We start from the raw sequence: 16,548 nt of genomic DNA, 5'->3' as shown, positions 1-16,548 counted from the left end.
GAGGAGGAGGAGGAGGAGGAGGAGGAGGAGGGAGGCCGGGAGCTGGGGGTGTGAGTGAAGCTAGGGGTGGCGCACAGGCAGGGCTAGGACCCCAGCAGGCAGCTACCATAAATACTACCAGGTTCAGCCAATCCCGAGCTAGGCTGTGTCTTGCACTAAACATTCCTCTCTCTCCGTGTCTGTCTCCCCTCTGTCCCCCCACCCTCCCCATCCCGGCCGCCCGCTAATCCGACTTCTCGCCGTCATCCTCCTGGTGGGTGTCACCATCGTGCCCATTCTTGTCTTCCTTGGAGAGGTGGGCCTGGGAGCCCAGCGCAGACAGAGAGAGGAGGCCGGTGCCGGCGCTGACCGCGGGCAGCGAAGGCGGCTGCAGCCCCACGGGCAGTGGGGTCAGAGGCAGGGCCAGAGCCTGCAGCTGGGACAGCTGATGGGCTTGGAGCTGCTGCTGCAGGGCCAACGGGAGGAGGTTGTGAGCTGCCTTGGGCCCCCCACCAGCCCCCGCCCGCCCCCTGCCAGCCCGCCCGACACCCAGACGTACTCGGATGATGGAGTTCAGCTCAGGGGCGGTGACCTGCTTGGCCCTCTCGATGGCTCCCAAGACCTGCTGCTGGTGCTGGAAGGGGGTGGGTACAGAGAGGGGTGGGTGCTGTATGCCCTGACCTCCGTGGCAAGGCACCCCCTACCATGGCTTTCCACCCCACCAGAAAACCCCTCCCTCCAGCTGCTTCTGTTCACCAAGCCTCAGTCTCTTCCTCTGGAAAATGGGAATAAATGGTGCTTCATAGAAGACCCAAAGGGGTTGGTGCCAGATACTTAAAACACCATTGGGTGAGTCTGAGAGAAACCCCGGATCATGACCTATTCAATGCCATGTGCAAAGAAGTAAATGGCCAGTGCACAACCTGGCCAACTGTACAGGGAAGTCTTGATCCTAAGAGCTTGCAGACTGTGCTCTGAGATCTGCTAATCTAAGCTCCTCCCCTACAGCTGGGGAAGGCCCAGGGGATTCTGGCAGTGCTGCAGTAGGAGTCTAGGTTCAGGGCAATCCCTCCAGGGGCAATCTGCCGCCCCCCACCCCAGCCCTCCCTACGAGTTCATCTCTCCTGCCATCAGATGCTAGAATCTGCCAATCCCCCCTTTTTGCCCTGCCTACCAGGAAGCCCGTGTCATGAAAGGAAAGCACAAGTCTAGGTCTTCAGGGCCCCAAGAACCCCCTTCTCTAGGGTTTTCATAGTGTCCTTCTGGAATGGTCCCTGAGCGTGCAGGTCACCCAAAGGCCCCAAGATAAAATCAGGGACTAAAGAGGAAATGATGAATTACTGACAGGAAACCTGGCAGGGAGCAGGAATGGCAGTGGCGGGGAATGTGGAGTGGGCCTCACAGAAAGAGTCTTAAAATCCCGAAAAGCAAAACAAGAGCTCAGCGCCTGGCTCCCCAGGGTGCATGTGTCCACAGGTCCCTGTGTACATCTGCGCCTGTCTGTCTGTCTGCATACATGTGCTGAGTGCCCTCCCCATACAGACACCCTCTGGTTTCTGGCCTCGAGTGGCCCACAGGGCCAGGCAACAAATCTCAGAAGCGTAAAAGACAGACACAAGAAAGGAAAAAAAAAGTCTTGGTGCAGCCTTTGGCATATCTGACATTTTTCCCCATGAAATGACTCACTCAGGCTGGGAATTCCACAGCAGGGTGAGGCCCCTCCCTCCACCGCCCTGCACCCCTGGGGCTTCTCCAACCTGGGGCTTCTTCTGTGTCTGGGAGGTCCAGAGAGGGCAGGTGTGTGCCCTGGGCACCCAGCACAGCTGCCCCGGAGGGCCACAGCGGTTGGGGGGGGCAGGCCCTGGGACAAGTTCATGGTCCAACTACCTCCTTCTCCCTGCCGCCCTGGGGACGCCACTCACCTCTTGGGAAAGGTAGGGTAGGACCTGGGCACAAATCCCATTCAGCCTCTTGACGATTTCAGCCTGGAACACAGGCGGCTTCAGCCCATCGCAGGCGGCGGGGGCAGGTGCAGACCAGCCCCAAGAGGCCCGCGAGTTTCTACCTAAGAGGAGGCCAACTCGGCCCAGGGTCAGATCAACATGTCGAGCCTACGGGCACCCGGTCAGCAGCCACGGTGGGATCTGAGGCTGGCTCTCAGCCCCGCAGCTAACGGGGGGGGGGGGCCTGGGTGGCCCTGGGAAGATGACGCCCGGCGCGGGGGACCGGGCCGCCAACATCATTATTTTTATGACATCCCTGCTATCGGCCTCGTCAGGGCACAGATGGCCAAAGCAAGGCCAGAGGGGTGAGGGGCAATCCGGGGGTTCACAGTGTGCTGGCACGCCACCCACCCCCACTGTCAGAAAGGGGAGTCGACAGGGTGGGGGGTAGGCTGGGGGGAGGTCTCTGCCCCTCCCCTCAGGGAGATAAACCTCCAGAGAGGCCTGAGAGAGAACAGGGGGAGGGGCTTGGAAGGTCCAGGCCCGGGTGTGGAGGCCGGTGGCCAAGGGGCTGGGCCCACCTGTCTGGGGTGTGGAAGGGGGGACGGCGTACCTGCTTGTGCATCTCGATGTTCAAGCCGTAGGACATCTCGTAGTACTGTGTGGTGGGCAGACAGAGAGAAATGGGGGTGGGCAAAGGGTGGGGGTGGTGACAGAGGGAGAGAGACATACTCGGCCATGGGGGTGGGGCGTGAGGGCAGGTGGGAGGCGCCCACACTGGGAGTAGGAGCCCGGGCACCTGGTGGGGCTGCTTGCGGGGAGCTGGGGGAATTTCAGGGCCTCAGCCAGGCCTGGCTCCCCTGGTTTCTGGAATAATTATCCAGCCCCCTCTCCAACACACATACATTCCAGGACTCCTAATCTTTTATCTTTATGTGTCTTGTCTGCGGGTGGCCCCAGACACCAGGGAAGTTTGCCTTCCTGGGTATAAATAATCAGGATAAACAAAGCCTGCTGGGTCTGGCTCTGGGGTCAGTAGCCCCCCTCACGCCCCAGATTTGACCCTGCCTCCTCCCTTCCTCTAAAGCCCCTCGTGGCTCCCATCATCCCTGGGGTGGCAGGGGAAGCCAAGTTCATTCCCAGGACTCCGTGGTTTCTTCTCCTCTGCCCAGCAAGCTCCTACTCATTCTTCAACACCCTAGCTGCAATGCCCCATTCTCCATGCAGCCTTCCTCAGGCAGTGTGCCCCCAGAATCCCCCTTCCCAGATCACTCTGCACCAGCCCCAGCCCTCTAGGGCCAGGAGGGTGCCGGTGGCTGGCTCTGCCTCCCCCCAGCAGCCTGCGGGGCTGGGCTCTGGGCTGACCGAGGCAAGGGCTTTTTGATGTAGAAGCTGCCACCTGGTGGGTATGGATCCCAGCAAGTGCTTCTCGAAGAGGCAGGGTCTCGGATATCAAGCAAAGAAGGCGGTGTCACCCCTTCCCTCCCTCCAGCCTCAAAGGATGTCAGCTTCCTGCCAGAGGACACCCCCCCCCCTCCAGGAGTCCTCCTTCTGCAGCTTGGGCAAGGAGGGGTTAACGGCTGGGATGTCCGAACCGTGGGGGCAGGGAGGGATCCGGCCGCTCCCCCAGTCAGTTCCTGGCTCCCCCAGTCAGTTCCTGGCGTTGGCTTTCACAGCGGGGCCTCCACGGCTGCCAAGGACAGCCGGGGGACCTGGCAGGCCCGCGCGGCAACCCGGTGGTTTGGCACCTGGGCCACTGCCTGGGCCGGCAGCCAGGCCAGCGAAGCGGCCTCAGCCAGGCCCCAGGGGCCAGCTGAATGGAGAGCAGACCCTGAATCCTCGTCCATCCCACAGGAGGTGGCCGGGGTTCAGGCAGCTGCCAGGGCCGGAGGAGGGTCTGGGGTCCCCCTCCCCTGCCCTGCACGACCGGAGGCCAGCTTACCATCACATAATGACGCTGCATCTCGGACTTCTCGCTCGCCAGCTTGTCGCATTCCAGCTTCAGGCTGAAAAAGAGCAAGGGGAGAGGGACCAGGGGCTGGGCTGAGGACCCCTGTTGTGCTGGGGGGCGGGGGGCAGAACTTTGGTGGGGGAGGAGGACGCCCTCCTCTGTGAAGATGTGGTGGGGGGGCTCAGGCTCCCTAAGTGTAAAACGAGCATCATGAAATCGGCCTTGTAGATCTGGTGGCAGAGAAAGTAATGGGTAATAACACAGATAACAAAAGTTGGAGCAAACACGTGGACACTGGGTCAGCCAGAGACTCCAAGAAACTTCTCCCTGTCCAGAGACTCGATGAGATCAGTAATATTAGTGTCACTCTCCTTTCGCCGATGACGCAATGGATGCCCAGAGAGGCTGAGTAACTGGCTCAAGGTCACACAGCCAGAACAGCTGGCTTCTGAGGCCACAGTCCTAATCACTGGGGAAAACTATCCAGCCAGGGAGGAAGGAATAGAAACCACAAAAGGGCAGAGAGGGTGGAGGGTGGAGGGCTGGCTGGCAGGGCTCTGGGTTGGGCTCACCAAGGAATCTCCAAGGGGGCCCAGACCCTCTTGTAGCCTTGATTTCACTAGGGGGTAAAAGTTCCACTGTTGGGTAAGAGAGATGGTGAGCCGCTGGCCTCTCTCAGGCTCTCCCAGCAGGGGTGAACTTAGGGCATTTCTCAAAGCCCACCCACCCCTGCCCCCAGTGAGGGCAGAGAAAGACCTAGAAAGCTGATAGCACAGACTCAAGCCAGAGGCACGGGATTCAAAGTTAGCCCTGCCCCCTTGATGCTGTGTGACTCTAGGCAAACCCTCTACCTCTCTGGGCCTGGGTCTCTGCATCGCTAAGTACCAACCTCCCAGGGTGGGGTGGTGAGAAGGAAATGGATTAACACAAGAAAAACCTCTGGAACAGTGTCTGGTATACAGTAAGCACCCAATACATGTTTGATCTTACATCCTCCCAGGGGCCTGGTGTTTCCCACCAAACTGACTGTGCCTTGTACGCCCAGATTCAGAGATGAGCCACAATTTGTGTTGCAATGGCCCCCAGGAGTTTGTTTTCTCTCATTTTCTTTAAAAACGCTATTTGTTGATACCATTTTAAAAAACAAAAAACAATCAGGCAATTTCACCCCAAACTCTGAATTTATTTCTGGCCCTTCTTGAAGGTCTGGCGAATCTTGTGTGCACCCCCAATGTGGCAGGACCCCTCACTGTAGCCAGGCCTGCCAAGCCAAGTCCCTAAACAATTGGGAGGCCAGAACAAAGTTCCTGGGGCCTGCCTTTCAACGGCCTGTGCCTCAGTTTCCTTGCCTGAAAAATGGGCACAACAACAGGACAATGGAAAGATTGAGCAAGAGATGTCGGTTCAGTATTTAGCACATGGGGAGCATGGAAAGTACCCCCAGAAGGTGAGATTTTTGAGATTTATCTATATATCTATATATCGTTATTTCTCTTTCTTCTTGGAGAAAACCCGGGATCCTCCTTGGAACACTTTTATGTGGGCAAACCAAGATCCGAAGAGGGCCCAAGGCCCTGCTGGGATTTGTCACCGTGACCAAGGACTCCCTTCTCATTCCCAGGCAAAGCCCCCCCACTCCGTAACAGAGCCTTGAGAATCTGCATTCTTCAACCAGAGATTGGCAGCAAATCTCAGTTTGCCACTTCTCTGCTGTGCATCCCCAGAAAATCTCTAACCTCTCTGGGCTTGAATTTCTTTAACTGTGAGATGAAGACAGTACCAGGTCCTTCCCCTTAGATCCTGCACGTGGCAAGCCCTTTACAAGGTCAGAACGTTAAATTCTGGAGGAAGAGCCGCCTCCTCGGAGAATGTTAGGACGCCAGAAACTCCTTCTCCAAAACTAAGCAGAAAGAGATACAACAGGCTACAGAATGTTTTCTTCTGGGGGTGGGGGTGGGGTGGAGGGTCCATCCCCCAACTTCTTGGGAGGTCTTTTATCCAAGGGGGATTGGGGTGGGGGGTGGGGAGAGGGATTCTGAAGCCACACAGATAGCCGAGTCTCTGGGCAAATAATTTAACTTTTTGAGCCTCAGTGTTCTTACCTGTGAAATGGGCTGTCTTGAAGTCTACATGAGTTTAATATTAGAAAAGTGCTCACGACAGCGCCTATCACATAACAGGACGCTCTCTACCCACATTCTTTCAAATATATGTATGTAGCAGTGGCCACAACCTTCCCTCCAGGCCTGGGGGGGCCTCCACCATCCCCCCTGCAGGGCCTGTGGCCCAGCTCACCTGTGGTACTGAGCCTGCAGCAGCTGAAACTCGTCTTTGATGCGGTCGCAGGAGTCGGAGGTGGTGAATTTGAGTTGCTGGGGTAGGTGAGACGAGCCCTGTTGGGAGGGGGCGGCCCGGTTAGGGCCAGGCGGGGCGGAGCGACCCCCGAGGCAGGGGCCGGCCGGCGCAGCTGCAGCGCCCCCCACTTCCCGGGCCCGTGTTTACAGCCCCTGGCGTGGCCCCCGCCTTAGCTTCCTGCCCCCGCCTCTCCTGGGGGAAGGCGAGGGGGTGGGTGCGCCCGGAGCCGCCTCGTTCCCCGCCACCCCCAGGCTGTGGGGGTGCGTTTTAAGGTCAGCCCTTGGTGGGGGGCAGCGTGCGCCCTCTACCGCCCCTCCAAAGCGCCGGGGGGTGCACATCCGAGAGCCCCAACGGCCTCTGCGAGGGGGGAGAAGGCGTCCTAGAGTCCTCCTCCCCAAGTTGGTGGGGGCGCAAGGCCTCCCTGCAAACTCCCCTTGGGGAAGGGCCCTCTCCCAGCGCCCGAAATTATCCGGGGGGGCCCTCCACCACAGATTCCCAGCACCCTTCTTTCCGGCCGCGCTCTTCCGGGAGGGGTGCGCCTTGGATCTGCCCTCACTCCCAGGCCCCAAAACCAGCCCCGGTGCTCGAGATGCCCGGTGGGGCTCCCGGGGTGCCCCAGGCCCGAGGCCAAGGCCGCCTGAGGCCTGGCCTGGCTGGGTTGTGAGGGGGGGGGGAAGCATGCCCCAGGGGCTGGGGGAGGGGGAATCCGGGCCGGGAGCTGGAGAGGACCGGGCCTGGGAACTAGGGGGCGAATCCGGGTCGGGAGCTGGAAGAAGGACCGGGACCTACGGGGGGTGGGGGGAGCCCGGGTGGTGGGGGCGGCGGAGTAGCGCTGGGCCCGGAGCTGGAGGGGACCGGGCCCAGGAGTTGGGGGAGGCGCCGAGCAGGGAGCTGGCGGGGGTGCGGGGGGGATGGCCCGGCTGGGAACTGGGGTGCCAGGCGCCGACCTGGGGGAGGTGCGCGGGCCCGGGACTTGGGCGGGGGTGGGGAGGAACGGCCCGCATGAGAACTGGGGGGTGCCCCGCGCGGACCTAGGGGGATACCGGGCCCGGACCTGGGGGTGGGGGGGCGCCGGGCCGGCGGGCCCCGCTTACCGAATGCCTGCTTTGTGGAAACATCATGTCAGTCGCGGCGGGGGGCGCGGGCTGCGCCCCGGCTGTGCGCCCCGGCTCGGGAGGCTCGGGGCGCCGGGCGGCCGCGCCTTTGTCCCGGCGCCGATCGGCAGCTCCCGGGGCCGCCGCCGCCGCCTCCCGCGCCCGGCCTCGCCCGCTTCCTGCGCCCCCTCCCCGCGCGCCCGGCCCCGGCGCGCCGGGCCCCCGCTTCCTGCGCGCCCGGCGCCCCTCCCCGCCCCTCCCCGCCGCCCGCCTCCCCGCACGCCCGGCCGCCGCTCCTATTGTCTAATGGCGGCGACGCCGGCAGTGGCCGCGGCCTCGGCTGCGCGGAGGCTCCGGCTCCACCTGCTGCCGCCGCCGCCGCCGCCGCCGCTGCTGCTTCCCGGGCCCCGTGCGCGCCGCCGAGGGGGGCGCGCGCCCGGGGAGGCCTGCGGATCCCCACCCAGCCCGCCTCCCCTGCCGGCCGGCGCGGTGACCTTGGGCACGGCGCGCCCCGCCCCGGGGCCGCAGCCCCTCCCGGCGGGGTGGCCCGGGCCGCCGCCGGGCCTCGGTTTCCCCATCTGGCAGAGAAAGGGCCCGGCCGCCCCCATCTAAACCGCCGACTCTGTCATGGCGCGACCTGGACGCGTGCCAGGGACATGCTCTGTAACCTTGGCTCCCTGGCTGCTTTCTCTCCGAGCCTCGGTTTCCTCTTCTGTAGAGAGGCCGCGGTAATCCCGCCGACCTCAGGGGAGCCATCCCTTCAAGACACATTGATTGAGCGCCTACTGTGTGCCAGGCCCTGCTCCAAGACCTGGGGGTGGGTTGGGAGGGGGGGATACAAAGTCCGGACCGCGGTGGAAATGGCATGAGACAGACAAATGCACGAGCCAAAATCCCTAGCAGGTCAGCGGGGCATAACTGCTATGGGGCAAATGAAGCAGCGGGGAGGGCCGGGGAAGTGCGATTTTAAACAGGGGAAGGTCAGAGAGGCCTCCTTGACCTGAAGGTGAGAGAGAGCCCTGCTAGGGGTGGGGGCGGGGGTGGCTTAGGCCAAGAGGCAGGAGTAGCAAGTGCAAAGGCCCTGAGGCAGCACGGAGACTGGCACTGCAGAGCAGCGGGGCGGGGAGGCAGGGCCAGCGGCTGCATGCGTTCATACAGGGGCCCTGCACTCAGAAGCGCTTGTGCTTGGGTTTGTGACCTGATGTTGTGGTCTGGAAATTCCTAACAGTTTTTGAACAAGGGGTCTCACAGTTTCTTTCGTTCTACGTTGGGCGAAGCGAATTCTGTAGCTGGTGCCAGGGGCATGACCGACGATGCAGGGCCTTGGGGGCTGTGGGGGAGACTTGGGCTTTTACTCCAAGGGAGGCAGGGAGGCTGGAGCCCCGGACCAGGGAGGGCCAGCCCAACTGCGATTTTGATAGGATCTCTCTTGCTGCCAGGTGGAGAACAGGCCCTAAAGAAGCTGGTGAAGTAATGCACAGCTAACGCAGCAAGGGCTAAACGCAGTCTCTTAATTACCATCGCCGTCATTATCAACTACGCAGCTCGCCTCCCTGGATGGGGATGACTTCTTTGGGCCTTAGGTTTTCCCAATCTGTAAAACGGAGAGTTAGGACCCCAGACACCTTTCCTGGGCAGATGAAAGGCCAGATGAGTATGAGATGAATAAGCAAACTTTAAGGCTTCTTCCTGTTCCCCCAACACCCCAAAACAAAACCCTTCAAGATAAGTACTACTATAATGTTTTTTAAAATAAAAATTCATGCCAAAAAAATTCATGATGAACAGAATATCAGTGTGTTAAATAAAGACAGTATCGGATGGGGCCAGAGATGAGTAGGGAAAATGTGGGTCCCCCTAGTCCCGATGCTATAAGAAAAAAGGAACACCTTTTTGGAAAGTTCTTCAGTATTCCTATCGGGTTCTGGAACACACAGACCCCACAAATCATATTAGAGTCCCCGATGCAGATGGGCTATAGAACTTTTGGGCAAGGCAAAATGAAAATGCAGGGTCTCTTGCTGAAAAATTACTAGGAATTTAGGAATTTCAGGATGTTGACAACAGAACACTAAACCGAGTTCAGGTCCTGCGGGACAGCACGAGCCACATGCCAGACACCCTTTCTCCAGGGAAGCCACCTGCGTGTCAGCCTGATCTAGTATACAGGCATTCGGGGACCGAACACTCCCATTTTAGCAGACCCCAGGCTTGGCTGGCAGGGGCAGAGCCGGACACCAGAGACTCCCCAGTCCAGTGGGGTCAGGGCTGGGCCTTTCAGCAGGCTGAGAAGCCCAGAATTGTGTCTCGGACCGTGCATAAAAACAATCCAACCAAGCTGTATATATTTTTACCATGTGTCAGGCTCCGCTTTAAGGATTTTAAACTTTGGTATTATGACCATTTGAAAGATGGGGAAATTAAGGCACCACGAAGTGAAGTGACCTGGCCAGAATCACACCGCTAGAATGTGGGAGAGCCAGGATGTAAAGTCAAGTACTTGGGCCTTTAACCACTGTGTGACCCAGCCCCTGCAGGTGTGGCGTGAAGGTAGGGCATGGTGGGGTAGGTCAGAGAGGGCCAGGAGGCTTGAGCAAACAGGACCCTGCGTTCTGGACGGAGATGTTGGCGTTTTACATGGAGGGCACTAGGGAGCCATGGGAGGTTTTAGAGCAGTGTTTCTCAGTCAGCCGCTGTACTCTTGACATTCTGGCCTGGATCATTCTCTGCCAGGGGCCATCCTGGGCACGTGGGTGTGGAGCCACATCTCCAGCCCCAACCCGGTCCATGCCAGGAGCACCTCCCTGCCCAGTCTTGACAAGCAGAGGCGTGTGCAGACGTCGCTGAGTGTCCCTGGGGGCCAAATCGTCCTCAGCTGAGAAGCCCTGGCTTAGAGCGGCATAGAGGGTCCGCCACGTAGAAGGCTGTGCTGGTTGCCGGAATGGAGGAAGGCAAGGGGGGAGGCCAGCAGACCGGGTAGGGTGCCCGCCCTACGGTTCAGGAGAGGGTAGGCCTTGCTGGGCCACTGCAGGTGCGAGCGGTGGGTGAGGGAAAGGCAGGGAGGATGCCGCAGCCCTGGAGGGAACAGTCTTGACTAGATAATTAATTTGGGGGGATGGGCGCGTTCGACGATCTGACTGTACACCCATCAGCTCCCACCCATCCCCGACTCTGGGCCCACATCCTGGTGCTTCCCCTGCCTGGGGTTCTCAGGGCCTATCTGGGAGCAAGGCAGGGCAGGGATCTGTCTCATGGATCGGACCGTCTGAGACCAGCCTCGCAGCCTGCTTACAAATGAGCGCTGGGCCCCACGGCCTCCGGGGCAGAGCCAGCACTGGCTGGTGCATGACGGACGGGCTACAGGGCCATTAATCACAGGCGGGGAGGAAACAGGTGGCCACCGCCCGCTCGGCTGGGGACCTCCCTCTGGTAGGCCCACTGGAGCTGGGGCCTCAGCTGTCCAGCTCTGGGTTTGAGCCTCTGGCCTGCCATAGCCCAGCTGGGTGACTTGGGGCAGTGCGAGTTTCCTACCCTGCGCCTCTCCCCCCACCGGCCCCCAAACGGAGCTGTCCCTCCTTCCGTCCCTAAGTATCTACCGCACCTACTATGTGCCGAGTAGGATTCCAAGTGGAGGTTTAGGGCACTGAGTAGGGATGATGAAAATCCCTCCCCTTGCAGAGCTAACAGGCTTTAAAAACTTGACTCAAATCCTGTCTTTCCTCTGCCCACAACCCTCCAGGGCTCCCACCTCCCTGGGGTAAAAGCCCATGTCTTCCCCGGGGCCCCCAAGGCCCTGCTTGAACTGCATCATCCCATCCCTACCCTCCTCTCCTCTTCTCTCTCCCTCACTCACTCTGCTCGGGTTAATCGGGCCTCCTTGCTGTTCCTCCCACACACCAGGCCCAGTCCTGCCCCAGGGCCTTTGCATGGGCTACTTCCTCTGCTCTGCTAGGCATCCCCAAATGCCATTTTGGCTAATTCTTTCCTTTCCTTCCAGGCTTGGCTTAAAGGTCACCTTCTCAATGAGGCCTCTATGTGACTACCCTATTTAATGCCGGCAGGGCTGGGACTAGGGTAAGTGCACTTTTGAGTGTAGCATTTTCTTCAGGCATAAAGTTTAAGGGGGCACCGAAAATCTCCGTTGGCATGAGACACACTGTTTTAGTGCAATCTATTTTTCTTAATTGTGGTAATATACACATAAAATTCACCATTAGAAACATTTAATCCATTCACCATGTTGTGCAATTATCATCTCTACCTAGTTCCAGAACATTCTGTCACCCCAAAAAAGAAGCCCCGTCCCTACCAGCAGTCACTGCCCATCCCCACCCCACCCCCGAGCCCTGGGCCCCCACAAGCCCTCTTCCTGTCTGAGCCTGTTCTGGACGTGTCACACACGTGGACTCCCATGCCGTGGGGCCTTCTGTGTCTGGTTCCCTCCCTGAGCATTGTGGGCTCAGGGGCCGTTCCCGGGGCAGCACTTGTGGGCACCTCGCTCCCGTGGCGGGGGGACCGTGTGTGTCTGTGTTCATCTGTCGATGGGCACTTGGGGTGTTTCCACTTTTGGGCCACCGTGAACCCTGCTGTGCACATTTGTTTATAAGTCCTTCTGTGGATGAATAATTTCATTTGTCTCCGATATACATGCAGAAGCAGAATTGCTGGGTCACCATGGTAATTCTCTTTCATTGGTGAGGAACCGTGAACCTGTTTCTTGCAGCGGCCCCGCGCTCGGCCCGCCCCACCCCCAGCCACGCAGGCGGGTTTCCATTTCTCCCCATCTTTGCCAACACTTGCTGTTGTCCTCTTTAAAAAAAAAATACAATAACCATTGTAGTGGGCGTAAAGTGCCCTCTCTGCGGTTTTGACCTGCGTCAGGCAATATTTGAACCCGTCGAAATTAATGAAGAAATGTCCGTGATGAACAAAATTTCAAAATTTTATGTATTTATTTTTTAAAAGATTTTATGTATTTATTTGACAGAGAGAGAGACTGGGGAGCAGCAGAGGGTGAGGGAGCAGCAGACTCCCCGCTGAGGAGGGAGCCCGATGCGAGACTCGATCCCAGGACCCCGAGATCATGACCTGAGCCAACGGCAGACGCTTCACCGACTGAGCCCCCCAGGCCCAGTTTCAAAATTTTAAATAATAACAGGATCCAATCCTGCGCGCGCATCCCCTACTTTGCCTGCCTCCCCCCCTCCCCCCCGCCACAGCCCTGCCCTCCCCAAACCAGTAAGGGCTCCACTTTCCCTCTGCTCCCCAGGACTCATCAGCATCTGACAGATGACGTGTGTTAGGAGTTGATTTTGTGATTCTCTCCACCACGGGAATGTCAGCTCCAGGAGGCAGGGATTTTGGTCTGTGTGGCTCACGGCTGGCCGTATCCCCAGCACCCGGCTCGGGGCCTGGCTCTCCCTAAGGGCCGGTGGAGTGGCGAATGGGTGAACGAACACAGGGCAGAACGAATAAATGGAAGCATCACCCAGAAAAGCACTTTGCACGCACGGCTGTCCCAGGACACCTGGGCGCAAAGAGTGCGGCCCATGAGTCCGGCTGGCCAGGGCGCGACACGTGACATGCCCTCCCTGGCATTCTCGGCGAGGCCTCTCTGACCAGTCTGCTGGGAAGACAAAAACACCAACATCCAAACCATGCTTCATTGCGTCTGCCTGTTTTATTATTATCTGAAGCATCGCGTATGACTCTGAAAAAACCACCTTGAAATATGGCCTGGTTTACTCTCCGTCAGTGCGTCAGAGTAAAGCGATCCAGGCTCTCCTGTGTCCCGGGCGTCCCAGCACGCAGCGGGGTCTGGCCAGAGGAGTCCAGGAATTTCTGCGACGAGCGGATGACGCGCTGGTTCTTTCCCCCAAATTCCAGATGAGGACACTGAGGTTCGGGGGAACAAGGATAGATTCTACTTTTTTTTTTTAAGATTTTTATTTATTTATCCATGAGAGACACACAGAGAGAGAGGCAGAGGGAGAGGGAGAAGCAGACTCCCTGTTCTGAGCAGGGAGCCTGATGTGGGACTTGATCCTAAGACCCCGGGATCATGACCTGAGCTGAAGGCAGACGCTTCACCGACTGAGCCACCCAGGGGCCCATGGATTCTATTATTTATGTGTCCATCCCCACAGCTCAGTCACTCAACAAGCATTTATTAGGCACCCCCTGTGTGCCTGACTCTGGTCCAGATGCTAGGTAGGGACTCAGTGACCCACACAGGACCCCAGCCTCACAGCCTAGCAGGGGGGCCAGACGTTAATTTTTGGGTTTTTTTTTTAAGATTCTATTTATTTATTTGAGATTTGCTGTTCCTGGAACGCTCCAGTGAGCAGAGCTAAGCAATACCCACACACACTCCCATTCACACATTTACACCTAAATCTATAAACTACCTCCCAGTCTATCAATCATATTGATCTTATCTGCTCTCCATCATCATCTACCCGCCATCATCCACTTATCTTATGATCTATTACCTACTGGTCATCCGTTTGTCCCTCAGCTGTCTGTCTCATCTTAGGAACTGGGAGTTCCCGCTGATGGTTCCAATCCCACTGCACCGGCCCAGGATGATTTCTTCCCTCCTCCGTAGTTTAACTCCTCCGGCAGGGGAACCGGGCTCAGGGGGAGAGTTTTGAACACAGAGATGAGGTGGTGTCCCTCCCTGGATCCCCTCATACTTTTTTTTTTTTTTAAAGATTTTATTTATTTATTTGACAGAGAGAGACAGCCAGCGAGAGAGGGAACACAAGCAGGGGGAGTGGGAGAGGAAGAAGCAGGCTCCCAGCAGAGGAGCCTGATGTGGGGCTCGATCCCAGAACGCTGGGATCATACTCTGAGCCGAAGGCAGACACTTACCGACTGCGCCACCCAGGCGCCCCCCCCCCATACGTTTTATTACTTTCTTTTCTTTTCACAAAATGACTATGATTTTACTGTGAGATTCTCACGGATGGAAAACTGAATTGAATATTTATTCTGTCCATTTCATTATACCATGTATTTCAATTGCCTGTTTAGTGAAAAATAAAGAAACCTATAATTTTTGGCTTAAATTTTTAAAAATGTGGAACATCTCATGAATTTTCGTGACATTCTTACGCAGCGGCCATGCTAATCTTCTCTGCATCACTCCAATGTTAGCGTGCGTGCTGCCGAGGAGAGCACCTCATGTACTTTCAGTGAGACCCAAGGTTCTCCCCGCGGTCCCCAAAGCCCCTCTGACCTGCCTCATGCCCTCCCTCCCCTCCCGTCCTGCCTCTCTTCCCCCTTGCTCACTTCTGCTCCAGCCACACGGACCCCTTTGCTGTTCCTCCAACACACCAGGCCCAGTGCTGCCCCAGGGCCTTTGCATGGGCTGTGCCTGCTGCCTGGGAGGCTCTTCCTCTGGAAATCACCTGGCCTATCCCTCACGTCCTCACGCAGGCCACGTTGGGCCTCCCTAATATAGCCTGACATCCGTTCACTCCCCGGTCTCTATTTTTCTTTATAGGAACATCTCTATCTTCACATTTTCCTACGTGTGTTTATTGTCTCCACCAGGACCTGGCTCCACAAGGCAGGGATTTAGGCTTTTTCGTTCCCTGCACAGAGCCTGTCGCACAGTAGGTGCCCAGTAAGCCTTGCTCGGTATGAAGATCAGCTTTCTCAGGACGAGGTCGCGACGCAGAGTGCGGGGCGGCTGGGTCAGCCCAGGCCCGCCTGCCCTGCAACCACGCGCCGCGGCCTGGACGTTTAGAAACCAGGAGGCCCGATTTCTCACCGTTCTGAGGCTGGAACGTCCCCAATCAAGGCGCTGACGGCCCAGGAGGTCAGCTGAGAGCTCTGTCCCCGGCTCACAGACAGCGGCCTTCGGCTGTGCGCTCACGGCCTCTCCGCCTCCGCGTGCACGTGGGCAGCGCTGGCCCCCCACCCAAGGCTGCCGGTGCTATCTGATCAGGGCCCCACCCCGTGACCTCGCTTTTCCTAATCACCTCCGAATGCAACCACACCGGGGCATCTGGGGGGCAAGATTCGGCCCGCAGCCGGGGCCCCCTGAGTTCGGCTGTTCCGGCTGGGTCAGCTCCTGGAAACGGCCTGACCCGCCGCGCCCTGTGCACGTAGCATGGGCCGGCCCGAGCCGCGGGGAGGGTGGATGGCAGGCCTGCGGGCAGCTCCGCGAGGCCGGCGTGTATCCAATTGTGGCTCCAGTGCGGTGGCCCCCAGCCCAGGCGATTCTGCCTGCAGGGGACGCTTGGCAACATCTGGGGAGCTCTGTGGTTGTCACACTGGGACAGGGCTCCTGGCATGGAGGGGGTGGGGCCAGAGATGCTGCTCAGCCCCCCACCGGGCTTGGGTCGCCCCCCAGAGAGTGACCCTGCGTCAGCCGCGCTGGGGTGGGGGTCCTTGCTGCTCTAATGAGAGCCAAATGGCAAACTGAGAGAAGGAGGCGGTGGGGGTGGGGGGAGCATCTTTCCAGTAGAGTTTATAACAATGGAACTGACCTTGGCTGGGGGCCGGGAGGTTGGTGGGGGTGGGCTTCCCCCAAAGTGAGTGATGTGGGGTTACCTAGGTGACAAGTGATCAGTTGGAGGAGACAGCTCGTGCCAAGGCCCAGGGGTAGCGGGAGGGGCTGGAGGGGAGTGGGCAAGGGGGCGGAGAGGGGAGGAGATGGGGAGAGGAGGGGACAGGCCACCCAGGTTCTTGGACACTGGTTCATTTGGAGGCTGCTGGGGAGCCAGGGACAGAGCCACGGAAGGTTTTCAGGCACGGCTAGAGGGCAACACGGTCCCCTTTGGCTCTCGAAACCTTCCTCTGGCTGCTTCCAGGAGAGCAGGACGCAGGGTGGCATCAGGACTTCTGTGGGTCCCTTCCTCCACGGTAAACGTTAAAGATGGTGTTTCGTGAAGGCATCGGTGTGTAGACAGATATAATCCAGGGCGGACGTGTGATGATACGGTCACGATGATTGTATTCATCGCTGGCCTCTGGTTCTGCAGGAAATGAAAACATGTTCACGGGCCCCTAAACTATCCTGAGCCCCGGGCACGGCCGAGTGGACATGCTGGGCCTGCAGGAATAGCGCCCAGAGAGCGGAGGGGAGCTGGTCCGGGGGTGGTGGGGTGCGGAGGGGGGCAGCGTGCAGGGAAGGGGCCGGGGTTGATGGAGATTCAGCGTGGGTGGTGCTGGGGGCACTGATGGGGCTGCCAAGAGGCAGGGTGACAGGCACGGA

General features: G+C 58.7%; 1 protein-coding gene, 2 long non-coding RNA genes and 1 other non-coding gene across 4 annotated transcripts in view; 1 reads left to right on the top strand and 3 right to left on the bottom strand.

Annotated features, from left to right (window-relative positions):
• Positions 1-6: 6 nt before the first annotated feature.
• TLE5 (TLE family member 5, transcriptional modulator) lies at positions 7-7,473 on the bottom strand. Its single transcript, XM_040629638.1, has 7 exons — positions 7,323-7,473; positions 6,169-6,266; positions 3,865-3,928; positions 2,536-2,580; positions 1,902-1,964; positions 539-613; positions 7-445 (listed from the first exon to the last, which is right to left on the bottom strand). Exons 1-7 carry the CDS (start codon positions 7,347-7,349, stop codon positions 224-226), a joined length of 594 nt encoding a protein of 197 aa, XP_040485572.1. The 5' UTR covers positions 7,350-7,473; the 3' UTR covers positions 7-223.
• LOC121102577 lies at positions 6,400-12,355 on the top strand. The gene is made up of 3 exons (XR_005834668.1): positions 6,400-6,500; positions 11,320-11,396; positions 12,310-12,355. It is a non-coding gene; the product is annotated as an uncharacterized LOC121102577 (long non-coding RNA).
• Positions 12,356-14,397: 2,042 nt separating this feature from the next.
• On the bottom strand, positions 14,398-14,504 carry LOC121102657. Its single transcript, XR_005834775.1, has one exon. It is a non-coding gene; the product is annotated as a U6 spliceosomal RNA (small nuclear RNA).
• Positions 14,505-15,775: 1,271 nt separating this feature from the next.
• LOC103681669 overlaps positions 15,776-16,548 on the bottom strand; it is a 2,270-nt gene continuing 1,497 nt past the window's right edge. The window contains exon 2 of the long non-coding RNA XR_573316.1: positions 15,776-16,309. This is a non-coding gene — a long non-coding RNA (uncharacterized LOC103681669). The remainder of the gene's footprint in view (positions 16,310-16,548) is intronic.

The sequence above is a fragment of the Ursus maritimus genome, unplaced genomic scaffold, assembly GCF_017311325.1.
Source record: "Ursus maritimus isolate PB19 unplaced genomic scaffold, ASM1731132v1 scaffold_14, whole genome shotgun sequence".
In the NCBI taxonomy this organism is placed as follows: domain Eukaryota; kingdom Metazoa; phylum Chordata; class Mammalia; order Carnivora; family Ursidae; genus Ursus; species Ursus maritimus.
The sequence above is the reverse complement of the archived record's forward strand: the minus strand, read 5'-3'. Positions and strand labels throughout refer to the sequence as shown.

Coding starts and splice junctions, on each gene's coding strand:
- TLE5 (XM_040629638.1), bottom strand. CDS start 7,349: ATGATGTTTCCACAAAGCAGGCATTCG. Junction 3,929..6,168: donor CTGCAGGCTCAGTACCACAG/GTGAGCTGGGCC, acceptor GCTCTTTTTCAG/CCTGAAGCTGGAATGCGACA. Junction 614..1,901: donor TACCCTACCTTTCCCAAGAG/GTGAGTGGCGTC, acceptor ACCCCCTTCCAG/CACCAGCAGCAGGTCTTGGG.